The sequence below is a fragment of the Anabas testudineus genome, chromosome 9 (genome assembly GCF_900324465.2).
Source record: "Anabas testudineus chromosome 9, fAnaTes1.2, whole genome shotgun sequence".
Lineage (NCBI taxonomy): Eukaryota > Metazoa > Chordata > Actinopteri > Anabantiformes > Anabantidae > Anabas > Anabas testudineus.
Window position 1 is genome coordinate 18,058,005 of NC_046618.1, and position 18,222 is coordinate 18,076,226.

The window sequence follows — 18,222 nt, forward strand, 5'->3', positions numbered from 1 at the left end:
AAAAACAGGACAAACAAAAAAAAAAGGGATTGCAATGAATGTTTTAGAACCTATGTGTGAGCAGATGATATGCAAAGTCCAACATTGTTTTAAATCCTAGTCAACAGATTTATTTTGCATTCATGTGGCTGAATGCTCGGATCCATTCAGACTGTAAAAAAATACCCGGCAGATCACATGCCAGGTGATTGAATCTCTAAAAACCCAACATTACAGACGTAACAACAACCACAAATATACAAAGTACGCAGGGAGGACGTGTGAACATTACAGACGCGCATTGCAGGGGCAACCACACGCCTGTGGCACGATAAATACAACATATTTTTGAGGTGGGTCCACATAAGGGCATCCTGGCTGAACGATGGCATCTGGGATAAAAAGCCCACCAAGCGGTCATGGGGACAGGGAGCGAAGCTGGGGTGGTGGGGCAGCGTTGGTTAGAACGGGGTGGGATGAGGTGGGGCAAGGCTCCGTGATAAACAGCAGACAGGGAGGGGTCTTCACAGACAGTTGGAAGGCATTAGGGTGTTGGACAGAGACTTGTCACATGCAGCTGTTGCTGCAGCTGATTGATAGTTTGTATTCCACTCTGATGTGAGACTGGAGTGGCTAGACAGTATTAAGAGGGTTACTGTCAAATTTAAAAAGAAACAAATGCAATACAAATGTAGAAAAACAAACATAACATTTGCACAATAACATAAAACTAAATCCATCACATATTTATGCCTCGGGGCTGCATCCAGCCTGGTCAATCACTGCTGCTTTTCCTTCTCCTTTTTTTTTGGTCTTTGATTTGAAAGTCATAAGTGTGGTATGATATATAAAAAATCTGAATGTAGCTCTACGACGTTAACATACAGAGCTATAAAATATATCCTAAGTTGCACATGTATAAAAGCATTCAGACTGGTTCCCACCTTCTCCACATGGTCTCATAAAGTCACCTAGCACTTAGTCACTTGATTAGTAGTACTTGCGTATGGCTGCACAGGAATGTACACAGCATTATACTTGGTTGCCAGTACGTATTATTCCATGAGATACTCAGACTACACTATTCAGATTAGATATTCATACACTGATATGTAACTACCATACATAACACAAAGCTTTGGACTATGCACTCCAATCACACAACGGTATTCGTTGTTACTGAGTCGAAAGGAGAAGCACACTTCAGCCATACAGTACTTCTCAGTGGTAAGAATATCAACCGTGCCCACCCCAACATCCTGTAAAGTAATTAGTGGAGACGTTAAACATATCTACAGACAAACTGGGCTCCACTTTGTGTGTGGCAATATATGAGTGTGTGCAAGAGTGAGAAAGTGTGTGTGTGTGTGCATGCGTTAGTGTCTAATGATGACTAAAGGAATGCCATACGTCCCAAATGCCACCGGTTTAATCACAATGGCACAGACAGTAGTAAACAAGATTTCCATTCCTGTCATAGTTCAAAACTGCTTTACATTGGATGGGTTTAATGGTGGCTCACCCCTGTCAGGCTGCAGTGGCTGACTCTTGCTTGTGTACACCATTCCAATTTGTAAAATGAGATCGCAGTGAAGGAAGGATTACATACAATACACATCTTGAAGAGAGAGCCCAACTCTGTATTTTCTTGAGTGTACGTTTGTGTCTGTGCGTGAGTGTGTGTACATGGGCACCAGTAGGACTGTGTTGTTTCTTCGTCTTTAGCTGATCGCCCTTTAGCATCATATCCTTGCAAGCTCAGTGTCTTTGTCCTCCAACAGGCTAATGAATTGACCAAAGCTCTCCTTCACTGCCTCCATGTTGTCGGTGGTGCTGCCATCCAAGATCCAGCGTTTCCCCCGGGCCAGTGGCTCGAGCTCAAAATACTTCTTGATCTGTCGACAAAAACAGAGATTATGTTAAAGCATTGTAAAAATAAAATGATGAATTTTTAAGTGAAAAGCTACAACATCTCTCAAACCATGTCCTATTTACAGAACTGGGTGTATTCAGTGATTTAGTCACAGTGTTGTTGACCATCCAAATAACCATTTTTATTCATCATGTCCAATGCAAGTAGTTTTCCATGCACAGCACCATCGCATGCATCAGATGTTTTTACATAATCACTCATAAATACATGCACAGTCATGAATCTATCCATGCTCAGCTTTACACCAGAAAGCAACTAAATTCAACTAATATCATAGAACTAAATGAAAAGTCTTATTTGAAAAATATGCGGCTTGGAGACTTGGCACTGTTCTTTGTAACTGTTGATTCTAAAGTTCATATGTTGGGATTTTGGCAGCTCGTGACCGTGGGGGTGCGGTGGTCAAGAGGAGAACCAGAACCAGCTGTTACGTAAAAACAAATCTCGACAGAGGGAAACAATGTCTTAGACCTCCATTGAAGGTACTAGTGGTTGTTAGGATTTCTGACATCTTCAAGCTGAGAGTAATGGAAGCAATTTTGTTTGCCCGATGTGAACGAAGTTCAGCCATCTCCTCCTGTTTGTCTGATAGCCAGTGAAGAATGTACAAAGACAAATGTGTACTGTCAGCAGCTCTGACAAAAAAGAAAAAGAAAACAAAAAAGTAAAAGGTCCTCATGTCACTGATGCAATGCAACTACAGTTTTCCATCCACAACGTATGCATATTTAGTCAGTTTCATGCTCAGTTTGACAGTTTTGAGTCTGAAAAAGTTTAAAACAATATGTCTGTCACAGTGAAAATAAACAATATAAACAAATGCTGGAAGAATCAGCTGTCTATCACAGTAATTGCATCATTTATAAGTCCTGAAAACACTGAAATCTAAAGGACTGTTTCCCAGTTGTTAACATCTGAAGGGCTTGTCTATAAATTACCCAAATAATCTCTTTCTTGTTTATGTGTATTGTAAACTTGCTTTCACTTACTGAGTGTGTGTAAAAGCACAAAGGCTAAAATGGGATATCAATCAATTACTGCAGAAATACTGAAGCTGCTATTAACCTTTCTAATAGTATTTCTACATATTTCTGCAAATATAAAATGATTAATGAGTGAAGACAATTTAAAATAAAAGCAGATAACACAGTGTTCTCTTTTGGTCTTTTCCAATAAAAGAAGACAAATAGATTTGTGCACCCAGTAAACACCATCAAATCCACACGGGTGCCCGTCACACAGTCAAATGACTTTTCAACTTCAAGTGAAATTGCTTTTGTCTAGACTGTGCTGTGCTGTCTAGCTGTGCCATGGTGTGTGGCATAAAGGCTGTGGGGAGGAGGAGTACGGGGGTTTCTTTGTGTCTGCTCAAATCCAGCCAGCCATGCCAGTGAGTGGGAGAGTGAGCGTTGTCTCCGTCCCCCTGAGCCGAGTCTCTGTCCGAGTGTAATGTGAGTTTAATGACAGATTAAGTCACCTCAGCCGCGTTTGGCTCAGAGGACTGGCTAGAAAGCCGAGCGGACCCAAACAGTGTTAACAAATCTGTCTGGGTAACTTGAGCTGCCCTAGACCAGGCTGTAGCCCCAGACCTATACTGCAGACGATGTGGCTGTCTGTCTGGCTAGCTGGCTGGCTCACTTGTCTGCCCATAGCCAAGGCCCTCTTCTGGAAGACCGTGGCCCCTGCACTGGCAGACAGTCAAAAGGCCAGCGGTGACCTCTGTGCAAGTGCAGACAGGCTCAAGCTTCTCTCACGTCCCTCCTTGCCTAACAGGCCAATAGAACACACCCAGGAGCGCCTCACAGTGCAGCAAATGCCTTCTTTAGCACTATGCAACAGACAACTGATCTTACCAGTGATACCAGATGACTTATTAAGTTTTCAGTGTAGCTTTACAGTACTCACTCACGATAACACGAGAAGTCTGAGATACTAAAGATTCCGCCATCTGCTTAGTACCTACTTGGTATGGACACCTTCATACGGGCCACATTTCACTGACTGGGCACATCCAATCCAGAGATTTTAATCACACAACAGGCGGACAGGACATATTGCCAAAAAAACTCAGTCTCAGTGTTACATGACTAAAAGAACCCCATGACCTAACAGTCAGGAGTCTCTACATTGGCAGTCAACAGTGTGGCCCAAACCAGTTTTTCTGAGATTAAGTGCTCCTAAGCACACTTATGCTTGCTTAAGGAGTTGCGTGAGGCACTGGGAGAGGTAAGCCACACAAGACGTGTGTTGCCAGATGGCTCCTAGGATGACCACTGGGTCATCCAGTCTAGCTTCTTCTAGGTCATAAAGACCAGGGTCCTTGCAAATGGCTTATAGAGTACATGCAAAAGAGTGTAAAAGAAAGAATCCTTGATCACCTGTGTCTGTGACAACTGTATTCAAGTAGCAAGAATCCCAGTGACCAGGGGATATAAAACTGAGGACAAGTTTGTTTCCAGGAAAGCTGAACCCATGGCCAACAAGTCCAAATATTTGAAGTGACTACAGAACTTGACAAAATGTGCACCAAGGACAGTACAATGACTACGAGCATGCAGGAGCATGATTTTATATAACATTTTTGTTTTCTTTTATTATAGACAGGTTATTATATTACTTTATTATTCTCCTGATTAATATAAAAATGTGCAAGCAAGGTGTTTCAAGTAGTTGAAGTATGTAGGATTAGATGATATATTCACTGGTAATTGAAAATTTACTGTACATTAATCTTTTATAATGGAACTTATTAAATGATTTAACAAGGGATATGGGAAGTACAAATTGATCATGGTAGTGACGTTTGGTAATGGTAATTTGTGACCCAGTGTCTGCAGGGAGTGGCTGGTCAGCTAAGCTTAAGCTTCAAGCCTGGCAAGCCTACTTCTGGCTTCCTTAGACAGTGGATGGGCACGCATGGCACATGCATGCACCCAGCTGCTTCTTGACCTGTGCCAGATTACTACATGTGATGGTCACTGTTGGCATAATGTCAAGTTAAGGATATCCTGGAGGAATAAAAAGAGCTTTGGCAGTGGTCTACTGCCAGCACAGCCTTGCTCTGGCCTCCTGACCAACTAAACACAACAAGGCGGTAGACAGCGGCAAAAAAGACTCAGTGGCAGAGGAGAGACAGCTGCCTGAGGCAAATTTGTAGTCAAGGAACTGCATGATGTTGGCTGCTGAGTACATGTGTGAGAAAACCTCCTGACAAATTTATATCCTGCACAATTTATGTTCTGTTCTGCAGTGGTGCTCAGTTTAAAAATAAACTAGATAGCAGATGGTATTCAAATGTTTGCCTTCTTTGGATGTACTGAAAACTAAACAAAAAAACTGTTCTATTACAATTGAACTTTCACTAGGTTAAAATTAAATTCCCCCTTTTTCATGTTTTCCTGCTTATTTACTTTTCTTTATACTCATACTGTAGTTAAAAATGGGGCATGCACTGTGCAACAGGTTTGTTACCAGTCTCATACAGGTATAGTACACAAACGAAACCAAACAAGCTCACTCATGTCTACCTTCATACCTCCTGGATTGTTTAATCCAGACTGACTTTATATGCCCTCAAGCCTTGCTTTAAGATATACAATAGAGAGATTTAGTTTAAGCGTATATATCTTGCCTACAGAGTGGTCAACACTACAGCACCTGCCTAGCTGAATTCCCAAATCCAGGTCTACAATCCCTTCCATCCACTGCTCTCTGCCAATGCCAATCTGGTGATCTCTTTACCACTCAGTAAAAGATCACAATCAAGGCGCCTTAGCTGAGTGGTCCCGGGACAATGAAATACTCAATACCTTTGGGATGGAGTGTATATGCAGCATTGCCACAACAGATACAACAGTTACTGTAGCGCAAGTTAAACTTTCTCCTTATACTCTACAGATCTGGATGTCTGTCTATCAGATGCTTAGCTAGGTTTGAGGTGTTTCCTCCTTACGTTCCAAAAGTTCTGAGGCACAGTTTGAATTTCGGAATTAGCTTACTACAGGAGTAGAGGTTCTTGTGACATGCCAACCAGGTATATAAACAAAAAATAATAATAAAATGTAACAGACACTTAACACTGACAGCAAAATGTTAACTAATATGCAGCATAATATGACCTATATTTGTAGCAGTGTTTGCAGGAGTGACTACTTAACTTCAAAGTCCAGCAGCTTTTTCATTATTTTATCTATATCCTGAGGTTTCCTACAGTACTTTCTGCAATCAAGTTGTCTATCTCAAGGGTGCACTGGCAGAGGTCCGAGGCAACAAAGTAAAATCAGTTAACATGCTTTGTTTGGGATGTCTCAGATAAAAAGACTTGCCGTGGTTCAATGGTCTTGTGCTATGTACATGTATTTTGGAGATCTAAAGTCAGTTCTAGCATTCTTGCCGAGGTTAACAGCAAACCCAGATGGAACAGATGTAGATATGTTGGACACACTCTTATAGCAGATCAGTATCGTAAAAGAAAGTTAAATGACCTGCGCTGTCAACTCAATTTCTCATCTAGGGCATGTTTTCTTTTTTTGTTGAGTTTGGCTCTTGCAGTTGCCTTAGGTTCCAAATGTCTGAGAAAAATATCGAAACTAAATTCAATAATATCAAATAATTCTAATAATCTCTTCCTGTTTAGGTAACAAGATCATAAAAGGAAGAACAGGAAATGTTCACTTGAGAAGATGTTGCCTTTCAGCAATGTTTAAAAAAGCCAAACATAAAGAGAAGCTGATTAAAAAAAAAAAAAAACTTAAATCATCAAACATCCTCTATAGACCAAGGAGAGCTTTACTCAAAACCACTGGATGCTTACAGTCGGATGAACTTGAGCAGGGGCCATATACATATGCATCAATGCATATACAGTGGAAAGAAAAGGTATGAATTAATTACTGGTTGACCCCCCTTGGCAGCAATAACCTCAACCTGTGGCTGTAGCTGTGGATGATCTGCACATTGTTCAGGATATAGCCCATTCTTCGGGAAGAACTGCTTTAGCTCTGTCATATTCTTTGGACATCTCGTGTGTGGCTCTCTAAAGTCGTTCCATAGCATCTTTGTTGGGTTGAGGTCTGGGCCACACTAAAACTCTGAGGCCATTCTGTTGTGAACATGCTTTGGTGTTTTGGGTCATTGTCCTGTAGCATCACCCAACTTCAGCTGATGTCCAGACATTCTCACATCATTCTGAAGAATTTCTGATACACTTGGGAATTTAGCTGGCCAGGCCCTGACGCAACAAAACAGGCCTAAATCATGATGTTTCCTCCACCATACTTTACGACTGGGATGATGTTTTCATGATGATATGCAGTGAGCTTTTTACACCAGATGTAGTGTTGTGTGTTCTTTCCAAATAGTTCAATCTTAGTTTCATCAGTCCACAGAACACTTTGCCAACACTGCTGTGGAGTGTCATTGTGCTCTTTGGCAAACTTCAGATGTGCAGAAATGTTCTTTTTATTAAGCAGCAGCTTCCTTTGTGGTGTCCTGCCATAGACACCATGTTTGTTCAATGTTTTATGTACTGTGGACTCATGAACACACGTTAGCCAGTTCCAATGAAGCCTTCAAATCTTTGTCTGTCTCTCTGAGTTGTTTTCAAAATTGTTTCTTTACGTCATTAATGAGTGTTCGTTGTGCTCTTAGGGTCATTTTGATTGGCTGCCCACTTCTTAGTAGTGTTGCCTCAGTCCCAAAGTGTCTCCATTTGTAGATTGTTTGCCTAACTGTTGACTGGTGAAGTTCTAAAGTCTTTTATATCACTTTGTAACCCTTTCGACCTTTTTAAAAAATGAATTCTTGATCATAGATCCTCTGAAAGCTCCTTTTGGTGAGGCCTTGCTTACATAAGTGTATTCTTCTTGTATGGAGCAAACTCAAAATGTTTGAGTGTTTTTTTGTCAGTCAAAGTAGCTTTAGTCTACACCCCCAAAATAATTTTCTTGCAGGTATGCTAATTCCTGACTTCAATTGGCTTTTTAGAGATCATTATGCTAAAACTAGCACTATGAGGTTTTTATAGTATGGCAAAGGCATGAAAGATTCGTTTTTAATTTATTCACATTATATTTGTTAATCCTCTTAATTTATATAAAGATCAGATCACATTTTATGATGCTGATTAATGCAGCAAACTTGAAAGTTTCCAATTTTTCCATATATACATACATGCATACATATATACACACATACGTGTGTGTGTGTGTGTTTGTGTTTAATTGTTGGGCAATATGGCCTTTAATGTCCTTATCCCAATATGTTCCATGACAAAATGTCTATCATGCTTCACTGTCATAACCCCACCACATACTTAAGTTATAAAACTGGAGAAGGAAGCAATATGGGGTCTCTGAACTAGGGAAAGTGGCATACTCAAATATCCAAGACAATCAATTATACCATCCCTTGACATGTTGGCCCCTGTGAAGATATCAGTCACTTGGAAAGTGGCCCACACTGGCGACTGCATTGAAATGGGAGCGTAATGTGAGATCCACTTACCATATGATAGATATGCCTTTGTTTGCTTTTCCGGCTTACCTAAAGAGCCTTAAAGACACGAGAATGCCCGGAGGTCCCTTAGAGGGGAACACTTGGGAAGCCTTTGAAAAAACAAACACTGCACCACAAACTGTGGGAAGTGTCAAATGAAACAGCCCACTGGCCAGTAAGTAAGACCTAAAGCCTATTTAAGCAAGGCTGTAACACCTTGGGCAATGGACGCAAGGCTTTGCATCTGAATGGATTACTGTCGCCAAGTGTTATCTAAAGTATATAATGAACTACTGATCACCTGTTAAGTGAAAGTATCAGCTGTAGGTGAGGCACATGACACTACCTTTGTTTCCAAGTTACATGCAGTGAGGACTTCAGGACACACCTCTGCCCTCTGTCTTATTGGGCCGGCTGGCAGGTGGGACAGCACAGAAGGTATAGACTATAAAGAACTCGGCATGATCCCCATGCCAAACCAAACCTTTCTCTATCTTATGTGCAACTAGCGGGTACAATTTATGCATGTCCTCGCATGTTTGTCATTGTAGTTATCACTTTACTGTAGTGAATCCTGTGGACAAATCTAAAGCACGCAGGAACCAACAGCACAGCAACAGCACAGTAACAGCTAGGGGAGATTGCTCTTGATGTCACTGGAAAAGCTGGAAAGGCCAACAGTGAGAAAGACTGCATGTTGCTATCATACAGTATTTGTTGTTGTTATTTACTTGATTCCTCACTGATCTTTAAAATACATTGGTTCTCAGGCAGCACATGCATTTTTAAGTAAGTGACTCACAGATACCAATCAAATTAATCAGCAATCAGCAGTGGTGCAGTGGTGCATAAAGACTGCTAAAGACAGGTCCACGTAGCAGACCTTAAAAGTAAAATAAGAAGAAAAATACATATTCAAGTCAAAAATAAATACAGCAACAAATAATTAATTATAAAGACTATATAGTTGAAGTCTCACCACGTAGAGGAGCACCAAAAAAGAGAGGAAGATATGGACTTTGAGTATAGTCTTTTCATTTGCTGTTGAAACATTTCAGGACAAGGTGAGGCCACCTTGGAACCAGGCCATGGTTGTAGAACAGTTGGGCCAGGGGATTCAGCAGGCAACAAATTAAGCCTTTAGTCCCCATGTCACAGTGCAAAAACTGAACTGCTTTTAGATTTACTGTCTTGTTCCACTGAGGTGGGACCATGGGTCTCTCTCAGGCCCAGCTCAGTGCAGGTTCAAAGTGATCCACTTGCGGTACACTTCTCTTCAAAGCCAAATGACCACTGCCAGATCAGAGTCATCCTCAGAGGCGCTGTAAATCTAAGCGAGGTTGCACAGGGGACAGTCTTGTCGACTTTGTCAATGTGCTCCTTGGAACAATGCTATTACACTTAAGAGTCAACACAGTGATAATGTCCTTTCCATATAGGCAGGCATTCTGGAAATTTATCTAAAAGATGTTCCCGAGAAGATTCCCATTTGGACAATGAGCAGGTTGGTCTCTTTTTGCTTTGTTTTTACAAGCACGGAGGCATTTATTTTTATATTTCTTGCAGTAGATCAGATGACTTCCAAAAACACTGGCTGCTGTTACTTGAGTAAATGACCCGTGCCTCAAGTCTGGTCAGGGCAACAGCAGATGCAGTGTGTGTTTGCAGAACACATACTCAAACATCCTTAAACAATGGGGATTAGCACTGGGTGACAATTAAAAAATGTTTATCCACTTGTGGGATAGACAAAGATGTAAGGGAGACAAACCATAAAATAATATATTTACTTATCAGTATTGTAGATGGGTAGAATTTCCTTAAAATCAGTCAACCAATAACAACTTTACTGTCCCTAAGGAGCAATTGTTTATGACCACAGTCAACATAAAGTAAATTAAGCAAAACGCTTTCATCATGAAAAAGGCATTATTAAAACTGATGCCATGTGTTAAAATACACTTATCTTTGGGTTAGGTCACTGAAAGATATCAAGAAGTGAGGGTCAGAAACCCAGTGAAGTTGCAGTCTAGAAACATAAAGGCTATATTCTATTGTTAGACTGTGGGTTGGGAGCAAAGGGGAAGAAAAACATCCCTCATAATTGGCATGTTCAGTAGCTGGGACATGGGCCCCTTCACAAGGAGCTGACCTGTAGGACACTAAGAAAAGTCTGGACAGAATATCTGCAGTGTGTGTAGTGTAGGAGGTGGGGTGCCAGTGTTTGCTTTGCCTTATTACAGATTTACAGTAACTCAATTTATTAAAGACCAAGAGCTCTGTGACAAGGAACATGTGATCTGTGGGACTTGAACTGATGAACTGGCATCCTGCCCATGCTCCCTGCTGTTGGGGTCAATGTGCCAGCACCTTCCCTTGAGCTCGCCCTCCCTCTCGTCTTTGTGTGAAGGGGGCCCCCTTAGCTGTAGGAGCCCACACAGAGGGCTCTCAAAAACCAGGAAGTCCATCACAAGCCCTCCTTCCCCAAGACCCCCCTGGTGTGACCCTTTAGACACATTATATTTGTTAATACTTTTGACTTAGATGAAGATCAGATAACATTTCATGTACTTTTTCTTGCCACTGTATTAATCGAAGAGAGGTGTCTTTCATTACATAGCATAAGTGCAGACAGATAAAACAAACTTTTCAAATATAAAGAAACTTACAAAACAATGGATGCAATGAAACTATCTCAACCATTGTTGAGAACACAACAACACACAATTCACACTCCTTTTCTGGCAGTGGCTAAACTAAACTATATTACTCTACGAATGTGAAATCTGTTAAACCCAGATGTCAGTGGTTTCTTTGTATACAGAATATGCACAGTTAAAGTGGTTCCTCAGGTCAATTTAGAAAGTGAGACTTTGTGTCTTTTAGGAAATTTGTTTATTTTTATGCAATGCAAATTTCCCCTGTAATGAGGCTGCTCTTGACTGGCTTTAACCACTACCAGGAAATCAGGAGTATACAACCGATGAAGCAACCAGCCCAAGTAAAAGCAACCATGGTACTGATTTTCATACAACATCTGACAGGTATGAATGCTGTCCAATGTGCTTTTTTAGTTAATTATGCATAAACTCAATAATGACCATCAACGTTAAGTATTCAAGAATGAAGACGGGTAACTCTCAATGGATGAAAAAGCTCCATGGAAGAAACCCCCTAGAGATTCACAGCGTTTGATCCCTGTGAGTTAGCAATGGAACCTGGGGGTCAAATCACACGATGAATAGGCTTTTCGGAAGTCTTGTCCTGGCTAGTGGCGGCCGGTCGTCCGACCCTGCTTGACCAGCAGACAAAGAGAGGGCAGTGACCATAATTGGGATGGGGGGGATTCTTTTCTCCCCCAATGGAAGGTCCGGACCTGAATAGGGTCTGGCTGTCTGAATTGTGTTCCACACCAATTTGAAAGTGAGGACCCACTCGGGTCAGGGTTCAGCAGCATTTACGCAGGTTGTGGGAAAACGCAAGCATGGTGCTCGCACAACCTGCCAACTGCCCTCTTACCCACAGTGCCCCTTAACCTCCCAGAGGGACAGACCACCAGTCCAGGGATGACAGGATGAGACAGGCCATATGGGTGGGAAAAGGAAAGAAAGCAGAGATGAAGGTGGGCGGGAGGGCAGGACTTGTGGGATAGACAAAGATGTAAGAGAGATAAACCATCAAAGAAAGGAGAAATTTCTAAGTAGCTTCACATATTGTGTTGCGAAGGGTTAGAACACATTCTCTAGAGGGTAATCAATGTGTGCTGCTTGACTGGTTTTCCAACCCTTGCCTCCCAAGGTGGGATAGAAGAAGCAGTGGGTACATGTCTATGAGATCTCTCTTGACACTTTAGGGTCTGCAGTCTCTCTGTGTAATCATTCAAACAAGAAACATGCAAAATGAGAATACTGGTACATGGAAATCTATGCTGTATTCCTTCTGAAGTGTGTTACTGTCTGACTGACAGACATAAAGATGTAGTTTAACATTAGAGTCACCTACAGAATTTACATGGATATATGAGTATATACACACAGTATATTCTGAGTCAATTATATAGCCCTACACACTTTGTCCTTTTCAAATTTGATAATTGGTTACTGACAGCTGCAAGCACTTTCTGGTCACAACCGACATGATTGACAACGATCCTTCCATTTCCACTCCTTTCATGAAATCTAAGAGGATTTTATAACCAGACACGAGTCAGGCACTTTGTTCCACATGCAAAATGCAAAGGTGTTGCTCACTCTCTAGCCACCACTGAGACAATTTTCTGTTGTCCTGCTTGTTGAACAGAAACTGTTCCACAGTGATCACAGACTTTGTGGGATGGGAAACAGATTATGTGAGCTTTGCTTCAACAATCCCTTTTTATTAACTTCACACCAAAAAGAAATAATGAGGATACCTGTGGAATCACTTGCATCACCCCAAGGTAATTGAAGTAACCAAGAATTGCAGACCTGACTGGATTTGTTGTGCTAAAACTAAGTTGCATTATTAAATTATTAAATCACACAGTTAAGAGCTATGATTTTAACACAAGACTGAAAGACATTTACAGAGTGGCATTTAAAGACAGCTTAATTGTAACAGTTAACTTTCAATTGGAAAATCAAGCTGTCAACGCTATGTTTTACCAGAGAGGATAAAGTCATCCAACTGCACATGGCAAGGCCACGGGCTGACAGGAGACACCTCTTAAAAAAATATCACGTGCTGCTTTACATGGAATGTCACACTTTGGGGTGCCATACGGTACACCTCATCAACTGACCTGAGGGAACAGAAAACACATTAACAAAATATATTGGATCTTCTGCAGTTTAAATAAACTGTTAGTTGTTGTTGTCTGTTCAAGATAAAGCCCTACAAAAATAATACTGGTAAAAATAATCTGGTGTTTTCTCTGGGCTAATAAAACAGCAGAGCTGTCCAATGCCACAAGCTACTTTTAAGATTTCTATCAGCTGATTCACACTGTAGGTTTCCCAACCAAATGTTTCTGCAAGATTTAATAACATGAACCACTATTATGACAAGAATGTGAAAAGTAGATAAAGTTTGTTGCTCCTGGAATACATAACACAAAGTCAAAAATTAGCCATAAAACTGAATCAAAAGCTAGACAGAGAGCATTTATGCTTTGTGTATTTAGTATTTAGAAAAACAGACATTGGGTGAATTAACCTTGATTTTATGTGAAAAGCAGAACACTGTCATGTATTTCATGTTACTATTATTAATGTTATCCATTTTGATGTTACATATAAATATTATTGGAGCAATTAACAATTGACAAAAAAATATCTCATACAGCATTTCAATGAAGACGACAGATGACACCTCTGGATATGTTTCATACATACATATTGTTATATTGCAGTGAATATTTTTATGTCATGTGTCCATAGAGCTGTGTTTCACTTGGCTAGAAATGAGGGACACAGCTTAACAAGGTCACCTGCTCCACACTCGTTTTTCCACTATAGCCAGCAACTCGCAAGTCGGGGGTTGGGAAGGGGACTTGGGGGTGGGGAGGGTTGGTTGCTGACCGGCTTCAGTCTAGACGGCTCAATACGCAGTTGACTTTTTAAACCCGCTTGTCTGGAAAAAGAGCAGACGTGAGGTAAGAGGGGGGTGAGCTGCAGCAGAGAGGTGGTGGTGCATTTTGGCTGCCACAGACAGCAGGCTACATTTGCTACGAGCAAGTGGAGTGACAGGGGATGAGAGAAAAACAAAAAGAGACAGGAAGAGCGAGAAAGAGAGACAGTGAGAAAAGGAAACAGACAGCGAGGAGAGAGAGAGAGAGAGAAAGAGCAGTAGACGGTACTGGAGAGAGCTATCCGAGTCACTGGCAGTGGCTCCATTGTCAAGGTCAGTATGCTGCGGAGTAAAAGTCACGCCACCTGAACCCCCCTCCCTCTCTGCCTATCTGCTTTCCTGCTGTTCATCCGCTGTCCTCTCCCAGTACCTTCATCAGTCTTGTCTGCTCACTCAGCGTACACGGTGAGAGAATATGATCTCAGTGACTGCACAAATGTTCTGTAATTATGCCGTCATCATATAACTATTTTACAATTTCTCTTTTTATGCTTTTTGATGGAGAGGAAGATTATAGCATCAGACGAAATAGTTGAAAGAGCCACCCAGCTGCACATGCTGTTGTTCAACATGTTAATGCTTTCCTGTCTCTTATAAAATACATGAATTCCCCAAATCTATGGAAACTGTGATGATCTCTCTGCTGATGCTGTGCCTATACTCTGCAGCACACATTCATGCAGCAGCTGGACCTTTAAAGTTTAGAGCACATTCATCTTCATTTGGCATCCAGAAGAATGGTTTTAATGGCAAGTTAGAAACATTTTAAAAGAATGCCTGTTTGGAATGCTGACTGCTCTCAATTTGCAGTTTTCATTAGTCCCAATCTTTGATAGTCTAGCTGATAAAAATTATTTGACGTTGCACAATGATCTCATCTTTACAAGACTGGCAATGAGCCCTTTTGGAAGTTCTCTTAATTATTATTCTGCAGAGAGAAGAAGAAAGATGAAATTGGCTCACTCCTACTTTTGCAACATTACTTAACTCTCTTAAGGCAAAAACAACCCACTGAAGGACCCTGACATCTGCTGAATCATTTGACTGGGCTGCAGCTATTTGTTACTGATTGTCTAGTGGGTCTGAATGCTACTGCTAAACCTAAACGACAAGATTAAGAGAGGTTCTAGCTCACACACTGTCCTTCTGATGATTAAGCACTGACCAGAGCTTATTCTGGCAATGAGGTATGTGAAAAAGCCAACATAACAGTTACATGCTGTGTACCGTTAAGTATAGCATGACTTTGTCAAGAGCATCGGTACTTAGGGACTGATCTGAGCAAACATGCCCCCCCCCCTTCCTTTTCCAAAAAGGTTGCAAAATCAAAATCAGACTGAACACGTCCGTCGGAATACATCACAACTTGTGGAAAAGAAACAGTAAATCAACATGCATCTGACATATCAAACACAATAGCACCACACACACTTACTTTCCACTTCAAATGGCTTTGTTGGTGTCATGTTAAAGGCAGCTGTGAGAATCGTGTGAAAATAACAATTCTGGTGCGAGAGTGACATTTTTTCTGCTATTGCAATGACTAATTTAACATTTTACTGTAGACAGTAACATGAACTTTTAATTTGGACATTTTTAAAGATATGCTCTGATGCTGGTTATGCAACTCAGTGTGTCTTATTTCTTCTGCTGTTCTGTAGATATCTGCAATAAGAGATCTTCATCTCAATTAGATTGCCTAAAATGAACTAAATATGCAAAAAGGCATTAACTTTAAAAGACAGCTGGTACTAGCAATATTTATAAGTTGTTAAAACTTATTTGCGACAGATGTACAACTTTCACCCTGTTGATTATTCTAAATGAGCTGGCAATAATTAGACATTTCCGCTCAGTAATGACGCAAGTGCAAGGTATTGTAAGGGTGATCTTAACAAGTTAGTTAGAGCCATTTGGTAACGAAGTTGCTCACACTGTTGTTTCCTTCTTAAAGTTCATTCATTGGCCCTTACCTGTGCCTCATCTTCTACACAACCAATCAGCTGCCGCCAGGGAATTTAGAGCCACCAGCGTCACAGGCCACAATGACACACACACCATGTGCCAGACGTTTGACGAAAGTTTCAGACACTGGGCGCCTCATGAGTCATTGAGCACAGCCACCACCCAATGTGTGCCAAGACCTGCAAGTTCACCATGTGCAAAATGTGACAGAGGACAGTGGTTGACTAGCCACTTCCGTCTTGGACTATTCCCAACGCAGTTTGATCAAGTTATTATTGCACTTTCTGCAATGTCAAGTGACTGTATTGGACAGAAAAAAGAATGAATGTCCCAGTAACATGAACAATTCAAAATCTCTGTGATTTATTTTTGCAAGCAGCTGTCCCAAACAGCTGTACACAGCAGCATCAGCAGTAGTTCTGAAAAGGAGAAACAAATCTTGCACAAGTATTTTTATGATTCAGGCACTCACAGAACTTGGTGAGGTGAGGTCAGTTTGCAGTTTAGTTGCACAGGTACATCATTTTTAGAGACAGGGTTTTTATTTGGGTGGTTATCATTGAAACCCTTCAGGAGATTAAAGTGGAGTCCTTTTAGTTTTACATTAAATGAACAATTCTTATGGATTTCATAAGACTTTGAACGAGATTTAGAAATTCCATGGTTACCAAAAAACATATATACTGATTGTCATTATGGGAGACTTAATTATGAATCACCTACAAAGTGCAGATTTTAACAAATTGCTTCTTTTGATCATAAATGACAGATGGTGTGCCAACAATTATTAGGAACCTACTCACATTTGGATCACATTAAAGCACTATAGACTGAGGGTAGAAAGAAGGCAGGCATGGCTCAACCTGTGCAGGGTCAGACATGCAGCAACACATTAATTACTTGGCAGTGTAACTACCTACGTGATACATGCTCAGAGAACTTCTGAACTAATTAATGCCTAAGTGGAAGTGGTCTATTGGATGTCACATTCAAGTAGCCATCTGGATGTCTACCACCTGTCGAGGGTGACTAAGAGCAGTGAGTGGCTATGAAAGAAATGCGTCATATTTCAAACAAAAGTCAGTTTATTTTACAAACTTTGTCCATTATTGCAATAGTTCAAAGGCATTTTTCATATGTACGTAGAATCCATTCACCCAGTTATCATCTATACATATCAAATTCAATTTTGCATAAATACATTATTTTGGTGCATCTAAAACAAGTTTTAGCAACACAGAAGTTGCCTAACAAACTACATGGGACACTACCTCTTTTTGCCTTTTTGAGTGAAAGCAGGTTTTTACTTCTGTAGGTTAACTTTTTTTTTTTAGCTAATGTAACTGATTGACACATTTAAGACAATGTACTGTGAGCAAAGAATATCACTTACAGGGCTCAAACTCTGGTAACTGGTACACAGAGCCAAGTCTATGTTTTCCTCGAGCAAGGAGTGAAGGGGGATATGTGACACGTGTGTGAGCTGTCACACTTGCAGACAGGCAGAGAGAATCAAACAGTACACGGAGTGAGATAATTTTGAATAAAACGTGGGAGAGTCACCATGATTACAGGAAAAAAAGTGGTTATTTTTAGGCGTTAGAATTTCTGGTTAATAACACAGAAGTTCAATACAAGCTGTTGGAACTGATGTTACTTCAGATCCTTCCCTGACCGAGCGCTAGAACTCAGATCTAAAACATAAACTAAATTAACATTAACTAACATAACACCAACACAACTAAAAAACATGACTAGCTATCAGGTTTTATAGATTGTCTAGACTGCACAATATATTTATGTAGCAGGTTTTGAACCTGATCTTACACTCTTATTAACACACTGGGCTGAGTTTAGTTTATCATGCTCCAAAAAAAACATGTGTGCAGTGCCAGTGTGCAGAGCACAAATCCTGACCAGCTGAATGAGCTGGAACTGCTTACCAATTTTTGTATTTCTAGTTGAGTAATTTATATATCTCTAAAGCAATGATTTTTATGCATGTTATTATTATGATCAAAAAACTGTGAAATGCATAGTAGGTAAACTTTGCATACAGTGGACACATAACGGCAAACATGAACCAGGTGTGATTATAACTATAACTGTATATGTAACTTTTCCTAAACAATTACGTAGCAATCAGAGGGGATTATTGTTTGAGTGTGGCAATAATTTTAAATATATATTGAAAAGTAGTTTAATGCTAAAATGCATGGGTCATAATAAACATTGTATAGCAG

At 40.6% G+C, this 18,222-nt stretch overlaps 1 protein-coding gene across 1 annotated transcript in view; it reads right to left on the bottom strand.

Annotated features, from left to right (window-relative positions):
* arl15a (ADP-ribosylation factor-like 15a) overlaps positions 1-18,222 on the bottom strand; it is a 92,836-nt gene continuing 74,614 nt past the window's right edge. Inside the window, exon 5 of the mRNA XM_026343161.1 lies at positions 1-1,874. Coding sequence (XP_026198946.1) covers positions 1,722-1,874 — 153 coding nt within the window. The 3' untranslated portion in view covers positions 1-1,721. The remainder of the gene's footprint in view (positions 1,875-18,222) is intronic.